This window comes from Ascaphus truei, chromosome 2 (assembly GCF_040206685.1).
Source record: "Ascaphus truei isolate aAscTru1 chromosome 2, aAscTru1.hap1, whole genome shotgun sequence".
NCBI lineage: Eukaryota > Metazoa > Chordata > Amphibia > Anura > Ascaphidae > Ascaphus > Ascaphus truei.
The window spans coordinates 465746248-465764271 of NC_134484.1; the positions used below are offsets into that span (position 1 = coordinate 465746248).

At 45.8% G+C, this 18024-nt stretch overlaps 1 protein-coding gene across 9 annotated transcripts in view; it reads left to right on the forward strand.

Moving 5' to 3' along the window:
- Positions 1 to 18024, forward strand: part of MYO1G (myosin IG) — a 351169-nt gene that overhangs the window by 38119 nt on the left and 295026 nt on the right. For 8 of the 9 annotated variants that reach the window (XM_075588141.1, XM_075588142.1, XM_075588138.1 and 5 more), the window contains exons 2-7: positions 2592 to 2800; positions 6455 to 6548; positions 8785 to 8874; positions 9241 to 9406; positions 10913 to 10966; positions 12815 to 12910. In XM_075588141.1, the coding sequence (XP_075444256.1) occupies positions 2659 to 2800; positions 6455 to 6548; positions 8785 to 8874; positions 9241 to 9406; positions 10913 to 10966; positions 12815 to 12910 (642 nt within the window). In that variant the 5' untranslated portion in view covers positions 2592 to 2658. The remainder of the gene's footprint in view (positions 1 to 2591; positions 2801 to 6454; positions 6549 to 8784; positions 8875 to 9240; positions 9407 to 10912; positions 10967 to 12814; positions 12911 to 18024) is intronic. The other variant, XM_075588136.1, reaches the window with a different exon arrangement.

Below are 18024 nucleotides of genomic sequence, written 5' to 3' on the forward strand. Positions count from 1 at the left end.
ACAAATGTTACAGTGCACCAACAGTGGGTTTCAAGCCATAATGTGCCCTGTGCTATTTAGACATCTTTGTGATACACTTACAAACAAAAATATAGCCACTCGTAGCTCACAAAGGTAACCCAGTATATTGGAACTAATTAAAGTTCAGCAATTGTAGCTGTAAGTAGTGGAGCTGTTTTCAGCAGCGCTGGAATGCAGGAATACACAGTGTCTTTATGGAACAGCTAGTGTGCTGATGTGGAAGATAAAGACCTTCACAGGGTAAAGACGGGATGAGCCCGTTAGCTCTGTATGGACTACTGGCTTGGGGACCCGCTCGAAGTTGAAGTCCTTTGTCCGTCCTTCTGTGGTCACGGTGCTGTGTGGAACTGTTCCCTATGATGCACCGTCTTCCGGCAAACGATTAGCAAACGTCCCGAGTATCCAGTCCTGCACTGCTGCTTATCGTCCTATCAAGAGGCAAAATATAGGAAAGCTGCTGAGGATTGGCTGACAACTGGAACGCGTAGAAAAAGCACTGACAGCTCACCGGGTGATAGCAAAAATAAAAAAAGGTTTATTAAACTACATGACCAAAAACAAAAACATACTGGGGACAAAACAAAGGGGTTCTCCTCCCACGCGTTTCACGCTTACAGAAAGCGCTGTAAGTGTGAAACGCGTGGGAGAACCCCTTTGTTTTGTCCCCAGTATGTTTTTGTTTTTAGTCATGTAGTTTAATAAACCTTTTTTATTTTTGCTATCACCCGGTGAGCTGTCAGGGCTTTTTCTATACGTTCCAGTTGTCAGCCAATCCTTGGCAGCCTTTGCCATCCCTGAAGGAGCGGCTGTTGCCATAGGATGTTTAACCCTGTGCATTGATTCTGTGAATAATAGCATATATCACCACATGGCATGTTTTTGTTTCAGCAACACAAATGAGTCCTGTAACCGTCTCGCCGCCATTAATTTATAATGTATAGCTGGCCTCTCTGGCAGCAACAGGGTTATGGTCATATTTAGTCTGGCCTTCCAGGGGCCGAACCGGTAGCTGCACTTACTCCCAGGCCACAAATAAGCCCGCCTAGTTATACTGCACCCACGAACATAAGCTATGGAGGAAAGTGGATGCAGATAGAACATTGTTGTGACTATCTACAGGCATACCCCGGTTTAAGGACACTCACTTTAAGCACACTCACGAGTAAGGACATTTTCAATAGCCCCATACCCCTGTGTCCGTACACTCACTTCGCAAGTACGGACACTTATTTTGCCCTACAGATCGCCGTAGTAGTGACACGCTGATTCCCCTCACCCAATAGGCAAACGGCAGCTCGCGCATGCGCCTGTCAGCACGTCCCGAACAGCAATACCGGCTCCCTACCTGTACCGAAGCATCGATAAGTGGGAAAAAGGTAGTGCTTCACTTTAAGTACATTTTCACTTTACATACCTGCTCTGGACCCATTGCGTACGTTAATGCGGGGTATGCCTCTATGTAGTTACCATAAACATATTGATACACTGATGATAAAAAGTGTGGGTACAGAAAGTGTTTTTTTCGGGGGCTCAGAAGGAAATAAAGGTTGAGAACTGCGTCTCTGTATTGATTGTGTATGAACCCAAAAACGGTATATTGAACGGGTGCTGCGTGAACACCCAGTGCACGTGGAAGTGCGTCCTCCGAGTGTCACACCGGTTCTGAACGCAGCACGCAGGCGAGGAGGGGCTCCCAGCGTCAGCCTGGGTGGTGGGACCCCAGGGAGTTTTACTTTATAGAGGGTTCTCACTCGGGGTTCTACTATGTAGACATATTAAGAGCTTCCAATCTCCAAAATGTTAGGTTCAGAACCGGGTTTGGTGCCGTGGACCTGCTGACCTCAGAACCAGATCCCTCATCTCGGCTTCCTTCAAGACTTCAGCTGTTTTGCATTTTAAACCTGTTTTAGAACGGTAACATCTGAGACATGCAAATGCCCCACAAGGGGGTATTTATATTTACTGCACCCTGTACGGTAGAGGTTTTTTGTCACTTTTGTTTTACCCACCCAAACTTTTTAAATGTCTGTTTAACTAAAAAAGGTAACTCTCAATGTAATTTTTTAGTCCTGGTAAAATATTTAATAAATAAAGGTAAATTTAAAAAAAACAAAAAACAATCAATAATATGGTATATAGAGGCCCCCTCTCCCTGATGTGAAGAATTCTGTTCTGATCATGTCCACAGATCTCAGACGCAAGCAAAATAAAAAGCCCAAACATCATAAGAACCAATAGCCCAAGGATGGCTGACTCCAGTCCTCAAGGGCCTCCAAAAGGCCTTGTTTTAAACATATCAACTGAGCCACCGGTGCTGAAGCAGGGATATCCTGAAAACCGGACCTGTTGGAGGCCCATGAGGACTGGAGTTAGCCATCCTTGGGCTATTGGTTCTTATGATGTTTGAGCTTTTGGGGTTGGCCACCCCTGCAAAAACCCGTCCGCCCTTGTGACATCATAAAGCCACTGAGCAAAGCATTGACATGCCCGGAGCGGGGTTTGGGGGAAACCTTGTGCGAGGGTTACCAGTACTCGCAGAGAGCCAACCATGTCTGCCGTCCCCACCGCAGGTTCGAGCGCGGACGGATTTACACATACATCGGGGAAGTGGTGGTCTCGGTGAACCCGTACAGAACCATGGACCTGTACGGGAAGGAAATGATTGAGCATTACCGGGGGAGGGAGCTGTACGAGCGGCCCCCGCACCTCTACGCCATCGCAGACGCAGCATACAAAGCTATGAAGCGCAGAGCCAAGGACACCTGCATTGTGATATCAGGTACGTGTATCCGGGCTGCTCCCGCCCTGGCAGTGTACCCAATGATTGTAGCGGGAGCCTGTTATTGCCTTACAACCCAAATCAAGTTCCTAAAGGGGAAATCCCACGTGGTCGCACAGAAAACAAACATGTAACTGGCTTCCTTAAATAAATGTAACCGTGCTAATAGCAGAGGTTTGGGAGGCTTTAATCTGGTTGGAAATTAGTTACAAGTTCTTAGTGGGCTCTGAGTAGGGAAAATGTTTACTTTCGCCTTATCCCACCCCGTCCTTATCAGATTACCAGTAAAGGTATGGGGAGGTGAAAAGGGAGGAACTGTGGCCCGTACTCATCACACAGTGACATCACACCGTGACATCACACAGTGACATCACACAGTGACATCACACCGTGACATCACACCGTGACATCACACACTGACATCACACAGTGACATCACACCATGACATCACACAAAGGGAGCAGCCAGACGAAATCAATCCGCTCCCAAATCTCACTTTAATAAATAATCTAAAAATTCTCATAGGTTTCAGATTTGGATAAAAAAAAAAAAAGCCCAGTGATTTTTTCTGGCTCACAGCCACTCACTTCACGGGCTAGTTAGGGCCACGTGGCTATTTCTCAATGTATCTGATAAGCATGGATTTCAGGGGACCTGTAGGAAATATAAACGTATTTTTCACAGGACACAAACTGGTAAAATTGTTACTTTTAGGGTGATTGAATCTTTACAAAAAAACCCAGGAAAAGTCAATTACAATTATGTTTTTTTGGGGGGTCCACTTTGAGGAACTACATTCATAATAAAGGGAACTTGAAGCCCTGCAGCCCCTCCCCATCTCCCCCCCCCCACTGCATGGTGCCATGCCATCCTGTTGTCATGGCAACGCAACGTCATTAGGCGTTGCGGAGCCATTTTGACAGGAGTATGCAGGTGGAGATGCCGCCCGATAAGCCAGTGAAGAATTCCGGTTCGGACTGCTGGGGCCCGTTCCTCTTCGGCCCATTTTTTTGGTCGTGCAGAAATGGACAGTGCTGGGCATACTGATATAAACCTCCCAAACATGGAGTGCTTGTCCTTATTGTATCTGTCTCTTTGCAACGAGTACAAATATCTAAACATTATCCTTCAGAATAGATGTCATCACATGATATCCTCAGTTTGAATAAAGTCATCCAACTAACTGGTGACCTGTTTGCCACCTCTCTCTGGGATGCTGGGGGATATTTCAAGAATGTTACACTTTTCTTTGTGGCTGACAGCCCAGGATCTGGCTATCGTCTCCAGCCTTCTAACCTATACATATTTCCCTTTTAGTGGGCCATCAGTGTTAGCCCCCCAATTAAGCCATATGTGTAGGTCAAACACAGGAAGGCTCTTGACCTGTCATAAAAATATCTCTTTGTATTTTTAAGACAAAAACTTGTAGCCACATTAACCTCTGAAGTACCAAATTGATTAAAATAGTTAATATCCCCCTCCATTTTTATTACATTGTGTATCAACCAAAAATGTACTGTATTTGACACATGTTTCATTGTACAGGTCACCAAAACATTATTTTCACAGTATGGCTAATATAAATAATATTACAGTAATAATTTATATTTACGGATTGTAGTTATAAATAAGAGAAACAAAAGTCTTACAACTTAAAGCTTATTGACTTGAGTTGGCTATACGGTGCCTTCTAGTTCTATAAAGGATTGTGTCGCAGAAGAATGCTTAGTAAGTATGACCCATTGTGATAATGTTTAGGGTGCCCAGTGGCAGTCACAACGGCCGGTGTGCGTGGTGACCCTTATGACATAGGAGTGGATGTCATCATGTGATTGTGACTGAAAGGGAAGAGAAGAAGTTCCTCTTCTGTTCTATCAAGGGATAGAACAACGTGACAGAAAGGATCCAATGAAGCTTTAACGCCTTCACTTGGAACGGGAGAAACCAACAAACAGTGAGGGGCAGAGGATTCTGGGTGTGGAAATAGCAACCGTAGAGCATCACTGATACAGCAACCATCCGTACAACATACATTGGTTATACGTCAGCAGATTTTGAGCTTTTTTGGAATGAAATTAGGGAAGTAGAAATGGTCGTTCTTTCATATGATGGCCCATAATTATGTGCCATAAGGTGACTTCAAGCACCAGATGGGGTTTTATGGAATAGCACCCATTGGTAAATATGGCCTGGTGTGTTTAGTTCACATTTTGGATTGGAATATGCCTATATATAGGTGGTGTAATGGGGTTCAGCACCGGAGACCCCCGGCATCAATACTGTGTACTAAAAATAATAATACAAATGGTGAGATCTGCTATGAGAGCTGCATGGGGAGACACACAGAGAGAGAGGCCGCTTCTCTCTGCTATGAGAGCTGCGCGGGGAGACAGAGAGAGAGAGACCGCTTCTCTCTGCTATGAGAGCTGCACGGGGAGACACAGAGAGAGAGACCAGTTCTCTCTGCTCTCTCTGCTATGAGAGCTGCACGGGGAGACAGAGAGAGAGAGAGCCCAGTTCTCTCTGCTCTCAATGCTATGAGAGCTGCGCGGGGAGACAGAGAGAGAGAGACCGCTTCTCTCTGCTCTCTCTGCTGTGAGAGCTGTGCAGGGAGACAGAAAGAGACTGCTTCTCTCTGCTCTCTCTACTATGAGAGCTGCGTGGGGAGACACAGAGAGACAGAGACCGCTTCTCTCTGCTTTGAGAGCTGTGTGGGGACACACAGAGAGAGGGACCGCTTCTCTCTGCTCTCTCTGCTATGACAGCTGCGCGGGGAGACAGAGAGAGAGACTGCTTCTCTCTGCTCTCTCTGCTGTAAGAGCTGTGCGGGGAGACAGAAAGAGAGACTTCTTCTCTGATCTCTCTGCTATGAGAGCTGCGCGGGGAGACAGAGAGAGAAACTGCTTCTCCCTGCTCTCTCTGCTGTAAGAGCTGTGCGGGGAGACACAGAGAGAGAGAGACCGCTTCTCTCTGCTATGAGAGCTGTGCGGGAACACACAGAGAGAGGGACCACTTCTCTCTGCTCTCTCTGCTATGAGAGCTGTGCGGGGAGACAGAGAGAGAGACTGCTTCTCCCTGCTCTCTCTGCTGTAAGAGCTGCGCGGGGAGACACAGAGAGAGAGGCCGCTTCTCCCTGTTCTCTCTGCTGTAAGAGCTGTGCGGGAAGACACAGAGAGAGAGAGACCGCTTCTCCCTGTTCTCTCTGCTGTAAGAGCTGTGCGGGGAGACACAGAGAGAGAGAGACCGCTTCTCTCTGCTATGAGAGCTGTGCGGGGACACACAGAGAGAGGGACCACTTCTCTCTGCTCTCTCTGCTATGAGAGCTGGGCGGGGAGACAGAGAGAGGGACCGCTTATTTCTGCTCTCTCTGCGCAGCTCTTTCAGACTGCTGGCAGGCCCAAGAGGATTAACATTGCGGGTTGTACAATTTAGAAGCAGGGACCCCCACTGCATTATCTCTTCGGGGCAGCAAGCATTACTGCCCTGGTGGCCCGGGGGATGGGGGGGGGGGCGCATTCGTCAGCACTTTTCATCACTCTCATGGTGGCAGTAAATCTTACTACATCGGTACATAAGTAATCATACTCCCCCTGAGGTTGAGAGCTCAGTTGTAATACGCAGCTGATTATACTATTTTGTTTCTTTTCGTTAAGGTGAAAGTGGTGCTGGGAAAACTGAAGCCAGTAAATACATCATGCAATACATCGCAGCAATAACCAACCCCACCCAGCGAGCGGAGGTGGAAAGGTAAGTCCTGGTGCGGTCCTGACGTCAGGGCTAGTCCTCATCATGCCAAGGAACTGCTGATAATCCATTTAGTTACACAATGCTGCGTGTTGTAGACCAGTGGGACTCAATTCCAGGCCTCAAGACCCCTCAACAGGTTAGGTTTTAAGGATATCCCAGCTTCAGCACAGGTGGCTCAAATAGTGGCTGAAGCTGGGATATCCTTAATACCTAACCTGTTGGGAGGTCTTGAGGACTGGCGTTGAGCACCCCTGCAGTAGACCACAGCAATATGACAACAGGGTCCCATTAAGACATCCAGCGTTGGCACCTACATAGACTTCCCAGCGTGTGACCCAGTTGTCCAAGTTCTCCGACTTCTCCACACCACCTTTTAACCCTCCAACATTTAGCACGGGAAAAGAGGTACACTTACTTTCTCTGTCCATCCAAGATGAAGGCGCTTCCAAGCCGGAGAGCCTTACGGAGGTGTCGGAACAAATGCAGTTTCCCACCCGCAGATAACATGAACTTTTGGAATGAGTTGTACACACTCACGTACGTGGCAGCCGTTATTGCAACACGTTAGCGAGATGAGTGGCACGTTATTAAACATTGAAAACCACAGCGAAGGACATAATGCACACGTTTTTTGTGTGTTACTTTGTATTTACTGGGGTCGTAATGCCTCACACATCGGTATATATATTACATGCACACTCCTAAGGAGGGAACGTTTCCTTTAGCGGAAAGTTTTAAGCTTCCCCCTGTGAATTTCTCTCTGGCTAAATAAGTACAATGTGATCTGCAGACGTTCCATTAAATGGCGTTTCTCATGGCCAAATAAAACACTAAGAATCAGACTTACTAAACAGTGCGCATTTAGGCATTTATTTAACATGCTATGAAGCTGTTTACCCCTTGCTCATGAAGATTTAAGCTCTATTTCAGTGTTTTTCAACCAGGGTTCCCTGGGCACCCCTAAAGGGTTCCCTGCAATTTCTGGTAATTTGAAAATTGGATCAAACACAAAAGAATGTGCAATGCATCTGATCTCAGAGGCGCTATTAGAGAGGGTTGGGGTTCCTTACAATGCATCTGATCTCAGACGCGCTATTAGAGAGGGTTGGGGTTCCTTACAATGCATCTGATCACTGACGTGCTATTAGAGAGGGTTGGGGTTCCTTACAATGCATCTGATCTCAGACGCGCTATTAGAGAGGGTTGGGGTTCCTTACAATGCATCTGATCACTGACGCGCTATTAGAGAGGGTTGGGGTTCCTTACAATGCATCTGATCTCAGACGCGCTATTAGAGAGGGTTGGGGTTCCTTACAATGCATCTGATCACAGGCGTGCTATTAGAGAGGGTTGGGGTTCCTTACAATGCATCTGATCACTGACGCGCTATTAGAGAGGGTTGGGGTTCCTTACAATGCATCTGATCTCAGACGCGCTATTAGAGAGGGTTGAGGTTCCTTACAATGCATCTGATCACAGGCGTGCTATTAGAGAGGGTTGGGGTTCCTTACAATGCATCTGATCTCAGACGCGCTATTAGAGAGGGTTGGGGTTCCTTACAATGCTTGTGATCTCAGACGCGCTATTAGAGAGGGTTGGGGTTCCTTACAATGCATCTGATCTCAGACGCGCTATTAGAGAGGGTTGAGGTTCCTTACAATGCATCTGATCTCAGACACGCTATTAGAGAGGGTTGGGGTTCCTTACAATGCATCTGATCTCAGACGCGCTATTAGAGAGGGTTGAGGTTCCTTACAATGCATCTGATCTCAGACACGCTATTAGAGAGGGTTGGGGTCCCTCAGAATTTCACATAGGGTTCCTTAACCAAAAAAAGGTTGGAAACCACTGCTCTATTCACTTGAATTTTTCCAGGAGATGGGAAGGTGGCTTCACAGGCGTAGTGCATTAGTGATGAGTTTAGTACAGTACATTTCTCTACAAGTCCCAGTATGAGACTTAATCGCGTTCCAGTTATTAAGGTACATTACATGGAAATTGGTATGTGATTTCCGTCACTGCTAGAGTGGCCTGGCAATAAAGGGTTCAATTCTGTTTCCTTGTAGCTTTAACAGGATACCGTATAACTTTATTCTCCGGCAATATACAGCACACACGGCCACGGAGAAATGACATAAGTACATAACCCAGATCTTATCTTTTGTAATAAAACATCCTACAATTTGCACCAGTAAAGATACAGCGTTCGTGAGTATATCTGCATGTTTTCCCACAGTTCCCCAAACCTGCTTCATTCATCCCACCCTCATACAGTGGTTAAGCTGCAGACAAGGATTCTGGGTAGTGACATGCAAATCAGCACCCAGTAAGTGTGCCACTTTTAGCTTTCTGTCCATTTTTTTACATCGATTCCCTGGAGCTTTTTCCAGCTGTTATAATATTTCTTTCACTGTTTTAACCACCATAACTTAATTGCATGTTGTTACCAATTAGGTTTAATAGTGTTCTCACTAATTACAATGAGAGGCTACATTGTTCCCTCTGGTGCATTATGCTGAGATATTGTGACACTCTCATTGAATCCTATGCAAGCTCTGTGATAGTCGGAGTTATTCTGGAATACGTTGTGTTACAGTATCTGGGGGGAGTAATATCATGACATCTGTTGGTGAGAGAGACAAGTCATTGTTGGCTAGCTGCCCCACGTATAACCTTTGGGCGTCTTCTCCAGGGTGAAGAACGTGCTGCTGAAATCCAACTGCGTCCTGGAAGCCTTCGGCAACGCCAAGACCAACCGCAACGACAACTCCAGCCGCTTCGGCAAGTACATGGACATCAACTTTGACTTTAAGGGTGACCCGACTGGAGGACACATCCACAACTACCTACTGGAGAAGGTGAGATAGACAAACAGAAGGCATGTGAGGTCTGGGGCTAATGGAAGGCCAAGCCATAAACGGGTGCATCAATGTGTCCCTAATATTGATAGGACACAAACTACTAATTCCGAAAGTACGGGGAAACAGCCTCAGGCGAGGAGAAAGCTGCTTGTGCAACCAATCAGGTGATGAGAGGTCCATATGGGACCTGGAACATTGTCTTTCCACTGTTCTTGGCTGTCACATTAAAGGAGACTTTCATTATGAACTTGTGAGTAGAGCTCTGCTTTGAGTCTCTGTCTTAGAGGAGACCTGCACTTTGAAGAAATCTTAGGACACAAACTACACAACATACTCCAACAAGGTCCCGGGGCCCCTTTTTATTCTAGAAGATTGAAATGATTGTATTAATAAAGAAGGTCTCTCTCGAAGTCCCCAATAGCTACTCAGTTAGGCCTCTGAAGCTTGTCAGCTTGGATATCACGAGGAGGTTATTGTCACTGTGGGAGACATGGAATAACACCCCAAAAACTATTTCTTATCTGGACATTCATTTTACATGAAGACATAAGGAAAGAAAAATACATAGTTTGTGGAGCAAATGGGTGAGGTGAAAACCACCCCACCCCCATCAAGATTATTCCTGCTTGGGGTCCTGTCTTCTAATCAGTAAAGTGATAATTGGTGGTAAATCACCATTGTAGGTATTTCCGTTCACTTTAATAGAACGTAGGGAATCATTAACAGTGCAGCACCCGCTTCTCCTCATATTGAACGGGGAGGTCAAAGAGGCATTTTGAACACATCTCTCAGCAGCAAATCACATTATCTCGCCACTACCGATTCGCAATCTATTACCAAACTGCCATTCCCGCCCCCCCGTTAAATACGTTTTATTGTACAGTTTTCAAAACAATTAACAGAGAGAGGAGAGGGGACGAGGAGTAGGCCACAGAAAAAACGAGGAGGGGAGGGATGGGAAGTGGGAGGGGCGTAATATGAGTAGCAGATCATCTTTCTTTGGCATAGTGTACATTATACAGTAAATTATGAGTTATTAATAATTTATGTTTTTATAAATAAACCCCAAATTCTTACATTTACACAAGGGGAAAAAAGTAATAGAAAACATCGAATGTGAGTTTATTAAATATAATATTGTCTGTAGCAATGGAAGGAGAATAGCTGATAATGAAGTGATACATCAACAGAAGCCTATAACTGCTTATTCTGCTATCTCTAATTCCTTTGTACAAATCAAAACCTCAACCTGAATTTTACTGAAAGACTAAATTAGTGTTGACATTAAACTATAATATAAACTCCCCCATAAATTGAGGGTGAATGGAACATTCCAAGGGCTGTTCTGACAGGCGAGTGTAATAACCATGGCAACAACCAATCAAGGAGCTTCATTTCTGGTGGTTCCATTCACAGAAATTATAGGGGCCGTGGGATTATCTCAATTCTAATTTAGAAAGTATTGACTGATTCCTTTTCTTTCTTGTCTTTTTTTTTTAACAGTCAAGAGTCCTCAAGCAACACCACGGAGAGAGGAACTTCCACTCGTTCTACCAGGTGAGTAAATGGTAAAATGTTTTAGGCAGGGGATCCCCTTTAAGATGGTCAGGGGAGTTTGCCCAAAACATATTATACACTGATAAACAGTTTGCAATGCGTAGAGAACACCAATGAAAGGCGGGAATGCTTCAAATGAAAACAAAACGTTTTTTTATTTGAAAACCGTGGGAAAGTAACTCGCAGTTAAAATGAACAAATATCATTTGTCTTTGCTTTATTACATTCCCATTGACAAAAAGTGTAATGTGCATTTAAAGGGTCAGTCCCTTTGCACCAGCAGTGCACTAAAGATTGAAATGTTTATGTGGATAGTATTGACACCTTAAAAAATATATATATAAGTTTAAGCATTTTGAAATCTTTTATTAAATGTAATGTTTCCATGGTAAACAAAATCTTTGAATGGTTTTTACAATCTTTTTCTAACTTCCTTTCGTGAGTTTGCCAGTTCCCAACGCCCCGGGTATAAATCGTTTGCCTTGCTCTGTGTTTTATTGGCAGTAATTATCATGACATTAGTAGTGGTTCAGCTATGGAGACCCACTGCTTCCCACCTAGTATAAAAAAAATAAACCCCCCCCCCCCAAGAGGTAACAGCGTTTTGTAAGGGGGGGGTCATAAGTCGTTTAGAAAAAAACAACACAAATATTTCTTATTAGAAATAAAGCCATTTTTATGCTTTCCGAAAAAAAGATATAGGATACAGTAGGTCAAAAGTTCATAATGATGATATCAAATCTAGCAGTTATGCTATGACACAATGGATTTGCAGAAGTGAAGGTGCACTCATAAGTCAGGTCAACTTATTACCGCAGAAGAAGTAGGTTTCACGGAACATTTCACCTTGTTATAAATTAGGACCTGCAATTTATCAGGGGTGTGTTTTTAATTAAAATGTAAGGTGGACTCCCCTATAGGTTACGGTTGAATGGAACATTATAGGAGCAATTGGTTGGGGGAGAGCAGTTATAGGGGCAGAGTTGTGGGGAGGAGTTATAGGGAGCAGCTAGGGGAGAAATTATAGGGAGCAGTTAGGGGAGGAGTTTTATAGGAGGTGTCATAGGGAGTGGTATAGGTACAATTAGAGGGTATAGAGAGCGGTTATATAGTAGAAACAGTTAGTCGGGTGGCTATTGGAGCAGTTGTTGGAGAAATTATAGAGTGTGGCTCTTGGATCAGTTAGGGGAGGAGATTTTTCAAAAATCGTAATTGAGGCCATTTAAGGAGGCCCCACAAAACGTGTCTTTAAATCAATATTTCTCTCAAACTGGAAGCTACTAGAGCAGGTGTTTTCAGACTTTTACTGATCAGGAACCACTTAGTTAATAATCATTTGAAGTACAAATGTTCTCACTCCGTTCTGTTTATCAATGCATCTATACGTGCATAAAACATATATTGTAAAGAAGACGGGACCTGGATCAGATCAGCTTTGAAACCACAGGCTGCAGGAGAACGTCGTGGGAAGAGTCTCCCGGGAAGCCCCACAATAAGATTTTCAAATGCAGGCTAAAAATAAATAAATAATAATTATCTCGAATCTTCTCTTAAATCTGTCTTCCCAATAAAGAGGTCTCAGAATGTTCAACCATAACATATATATAGGGGAGCATACCTTACATTTTAATGAAAAGCAAACTCCGTTGTCGCCAGTGGGGATGATACAGCGTTGGTTATTCCTAAAACTGGGTAAGGCCTATGTCCCTCAAGTAGAGAGTTGTAGAACCACGGGTATTAATGGTGCCCCTGGCATTGAGGGGCACGTACCTCAATCTATGGATACATGTCATATACCTTAAATAACCAGGCCTGGAAACATCCAGTAAAGTCTTCTCCTCCTAACAGCTTCTTCTAGGAGCCCCAGATGTGCTTCTGAGCTCCCTTCACCTCCGCAGGGACCCTCCATTATACACCTACACCAGGGAGGGCGCCAACAACAACGTGAGTACTGTTTTTATTTTCCCAATGGCAAAGTACTAAGGCATGGATCCGCAAACGGTGCTAAGCTTTAGTGATGGGTTGGGGTTGGGATCACGTGGTCACAACCAGCTTCCATTGAGAGTGGAGAACGCGATCTCCCCCTAGGTAATGAGCAAAATTCACATGACATTCCCTGGACTAGTACTAGTTGTACATAACCTGTTCTTCTCTTGCTATCTTCACCTCTTTGCACTAACTGAAACCTGGCTCACTTGGAATGTGCCCGGGCGGCATCTCTGTCCTATGGCACCTTTCCTTCTCTCCCACACACCTCGTCCTTTGAACAGCATATTGCTGTCATATACAGGCCACCTAATTCTACATCCTCACTCCAATTTCCTTTCTGACTTTGAATCCTGGTTATCCTTTTCCCTCTCTTGTGACGCACCCACTCTGCTCTTAGGGGACTTTAATTACCACATTGATGACCTCTCTCATTCCGGGCATCCCGCCTCCTCTCTCTCATTTTCTCCCTTGGTCTCCACTAATGGACTACTTCCAGCACCCACAAGGAAGTGTGTTCCATTGGCCTTCAGTCCTTGGAATTCAGCCTAGAATCTAAGCTTTCGTTACTACCACCCTCCACAGACCAAAACAACCTTGTCCCAACTTACAACACAGTCCTTGCCTCCTCACTTGACCAGTATGCTCCCCCTGTACGCTGACACACATGACACTACCCTCACCACGGGCTAAACACGCAGACACCGCTGAATGCCTCTGGAGGAAGTCACACTCTCAGGCTGATTTCCTTCACTACATATATATTTTCCTGCATTAACTCTGCTCTTTTTCTTGTCAAACAGAGTTATTTCACCTCTTATATAAACAGGCAAAATTCAACCCACGCTACCTCTTTGTAATGCTGTGCTCACCACAAACAAGGCGGGACCCCGGTACTGAGGTGGGAATGGGTATAAATGCCACCCACAGCCACAGAGGCACGTCTGGAGTGCGGATGGTCGGGCAGCTGGGTCAGGGTTGGAGAGAGTAGAATGGTCTGGGTAGTTGCTGAGGTCTGAGTTAAGAGCCGGTAGAATGGTCAGTTTAGCCGTGGTCAGGGGTTGGAGCTAGTAGAAGCGTAGAGGTCCATAAACCGTGGTCAGGATTGGAGATATGCGGAAGGTCAGAGGTAAGCCGGGGTCAGTAAGCCAGAAGTGTGGAGTCCAAGAGTAAAGCCGGGTCGGTACACAGGAAATCAATCTGAAACAAGGTAACTGAGACAAGGCAAGGCAGGACAAGGAACCAGGAAGTGGGAGAACATAGCTAACTAGAACTATGCTCAGCCAAAGTGCAAGTGGCACAGCTGAGCATATATAAGGGAGCATGACCAATGAGAGAGGGGGCAGAGCGGAGGTGCAGTCTCAGCGGAAGCACGAATAGGAGGAGAGATGCAGGAGACAGGTGGGCGTAATGAAGGTAGTTGACGCGCAGCTGGGGGGCGGTGCACACGCGTCACGTGTGCGCGCCGAGCGATGCTGATGCGCGCCGCAAGCAGGGGGTGGAGCCAGACTCCGCGACGTCCACAAATCTCCTGATGTAAGGACAGCAGGGTTGCGCGAGACGTCAGGTAAAGAGGGAGTGCGCCGCATGGGATGCGCTCCCCGATTCCTTACACTCTTCTCTCCTGCCACATCATTCTCCTTCCATTACACCCCAAGACTTTGCCGACTTATTTTAAGTGCAATGGGGAAGCTATTCACAAAGAAACCCCATATGTCACTTCCACACCCCTGCTTCCTTACCCTCCTCCATTTGCCTTTGATTCCTTCTCTCCAGTTACAGAGGAAGTTGTATCTCTTCTGCTGCTCTCCTCAACCTCCACCACATGCAGCCTCAACCCCATTCCCTCCCATCTCCAGAAACCTCTCGCTTCTACCATAGTCCCCATCCTCATTAACATCGTTAACTCACCTCTTTGTTCTGGTACTTTTCAATATCTTTTTTTTAAAAAGCCTGGTCGACCCATTCTTAAGAATAACACACTAGACTCTACCACCACCTTCTAATTATCACCCTGTCTCCCTCTTGCCTTTTGCTTCTAAACTTCTGGAACACATTTTTGAATTAACGTTTACTTCACTTTCTCAACTCCCATAATCTACTTGACACCTTGTAACCAGGTACCGCAGAGCATACTAAACAGAAACCACACTCACAACGTAGCTAATGACCTTCATATTGCCAGGTCTCAAGGACACTTCTCCATTCTGATTCATCTTGACCTCTACTCAGCTTACAATGCTGTAGACCACCCTCTTCCCCATGACATTCTTCACCCTCTTGGCATCCGTGGCACTGCCCTCTCCTGGTTTTCCTCTTACCTCTCTAACCGTTCCTTCAGTGTCCATTATGCCAACTCCTTCTCAAACTCTATGCAATGCTCTGTAGGTGTTCCTCAAGGCTCAGTATTAGGCCCCTTCACAACATTGCTTAGATACGTCCCTTCCTATGTACCACTAAAACATTGATTCCTGTAACATTCTTGTATCTGGCCTCCCTGTCTCACACCTCTCTCCTTTACAGTCCTTTCAAAACCCTGCTGCCTGAATCATCTCCTGGTCTTCTAGACACATATCTGCTTCTGACCTCCTGACCTCCCTCTGCTGGCTCCTCCTTTCTTTTAAGACTCTACACCCCTCTGCACCTCCATATATTTCGATTTGATCTTTCGTTACACCCCTACTCATCTCTTACACTTAACCCAATGTTGTCTCATCGCTGCCCCTTTTACCTCTACAGCCTTCTCCCATCCCAAACCTTCCTCACTAATCTCTCGATACCGATGGGACGCTCTCCCACTCAGTATTCACCGAGCACCTTCCCTTTCCCCATTCAAAGCCCAGCGGAGAATTCACCTCGTAAAAGAAGCATCTCATTAAATTATCTACGTCTCTGCTACTAACTCCAGATACACCTAACCTCCCTGACTGCACTTTTAATAATGCACTTTTACTCCTATTGTGTCTGTAAAGCCTCCCAACATACCCCTTTGATTTTCAGGGAAGGGGCTCCCTTTGTCTTGTGTTGCATTTACTTAAAGCGCTGGATAAATTGTTGGTGCTTTATAAATCAAATGATACCTACATGTCAGAAAAGCCATTGTGAGGTTCAGGGGCCATCGTGTAGCTCAGCGGTGCACAAAGTGGGGGGCGCAAGATTCGCTGCTGCGGGGGGGCGTGCGGTTTACAGAGGCCCCGTGCGCATCCCGGAGGCATTTAAATTAATGCCGCAGGAGCTGCAAGACCTCTGTAAACTTCTCCTTACCTTGGTTCAGACGGCTCCTGGTGACGCGTCGCCATGGCAACGCGGCGTCAAATGACGCAGCGGGGTCACGTGATGTCAGGACGCCAGAACCAAGGTAAGCAAGGGGGGCGTGAGGATAGGAGGACAGCCGGCAGGGGGGCGCAGGGGAAAAAGATTGCGCTCCCCTGGTGTAGGTAGTGGCACACGAGGGGTTAATGTAAATATGCAGGTTTGGGGCCAGTAAGCCTCCTTCTGTGGCCTGTAGCACCGACTCAGTATAGTGTGAAGAGGGTAACATCCAGTTAAATAGACCGTGATTTCTATTGATGTGAGCACAAGTGCGTCACTGTGTGTTACGCTGCTTCTCAGTACTCACGTTATTAAATGGGGGGCACGAGTTTACTGATGTTAAACGCGTGAGGACACGGTGTTCTCAGGAAGTGGAACCCCCTCCTAATACATGAGCCCCGGCCGGCCTATGGGAAGCTTTGTTTTCTGAACAAATCAATGAGACCATGTTGTTTTATGGAAAATGCCGGCACCATTGCTGCTCAAATGGCGGCCACCAGATGTCACTCTTGCTCTACCCCATACAGTTGGCAATTGTAAACGGAAGCCACAGTAAATTATTATAATTATTATTTATTATTATTACGTTTATTTAAGAATGATAATGGGGGAGATAGATTGATGGGTTTCTATCTACCTTTAGCTTCTCCAAACAATTCCAGGCATTTTACATGTATGATTTACTATTTACAAAAAATAAATAAATAGAGAACATGCTCAAGCTGTCCCGGACCCTTCTGCTTAATTAGAAGAAGGCCCCCAGTGTGTTTTGGTTTCCAAATCGGCCATTGTAAGCCGCGAGCCAGTTGACCAACGTCAGAGTATTCAATGGTTAATATGCTTGCCATCAAATTGCAGGTGAGCAATGTGAAAATGATCCAGGATTGGTTTCAACATTTCCATTTGATAGTCTGCTATCAGCTTTGATATAATAGAGCAGTGGGGCTCAACTCCAGTCCTAAAGATCCCCCCCACCCCCAACAGGTCAGGTTTTAAGGATATCCCTGCTTCAGCACAGGTGGCTCAATCAGTGGCAACTCCAGTCCTCAACACCCCACAACAGGTCAGGTTTTAAGGATATCCCTGCTTCAGCACCGGTGGCTCAATTAGTGGCAACTCCAGTCCTCAAGACACCCGCCCCCCCCCCCCTCCAACAGGTCAGATTTTAAGGATATTCAGCTTCAGCACAGGTGGTGTACGACTGAGCCACTGATTGAGCCACCTGTGCTGAAGCTGGAATATCCTTAAAACCTGACCTGTTGGGGAGGGGGGGGGGGGGGGGCTCTTGAGGACTGGAGTTGAGTACCCCCCCCCCCCCGTTATAGAGGACGAGCCAAAGAAAAGCCTGTCCTGATCTCTTGTCACTATGCTGAGCGGGAGTTATTTGGGAGATACACAATGCTTGGAGCGTATGATACGTTTTGGAACTGCCTTGTATTCTGTTACTCTGCCGTTCTGCCGTGAAGGCTGACAATGTAGCACAGGAATGACAGAACTGAATGAGCTAATATGCAGCGGCGAGATCACCCCTTTGAGGTTGCAGTTGCCAGAGAAGTAGGCCGTTATCCCAACGCTGCCAGCCTGAGCGCCGTTCTGCAGACGATAGCTATCCACAGAGATGGATTACACAAATAATTGATGGCGAGTGTTAAATCGTCTTCAATACAGTATATCTTACCTGGACACAATAATTCCGCATGCGGTTTAGCACACAATGTCACGTTTATTTATACGAATTATTACTTGCATATAGTAAGTAG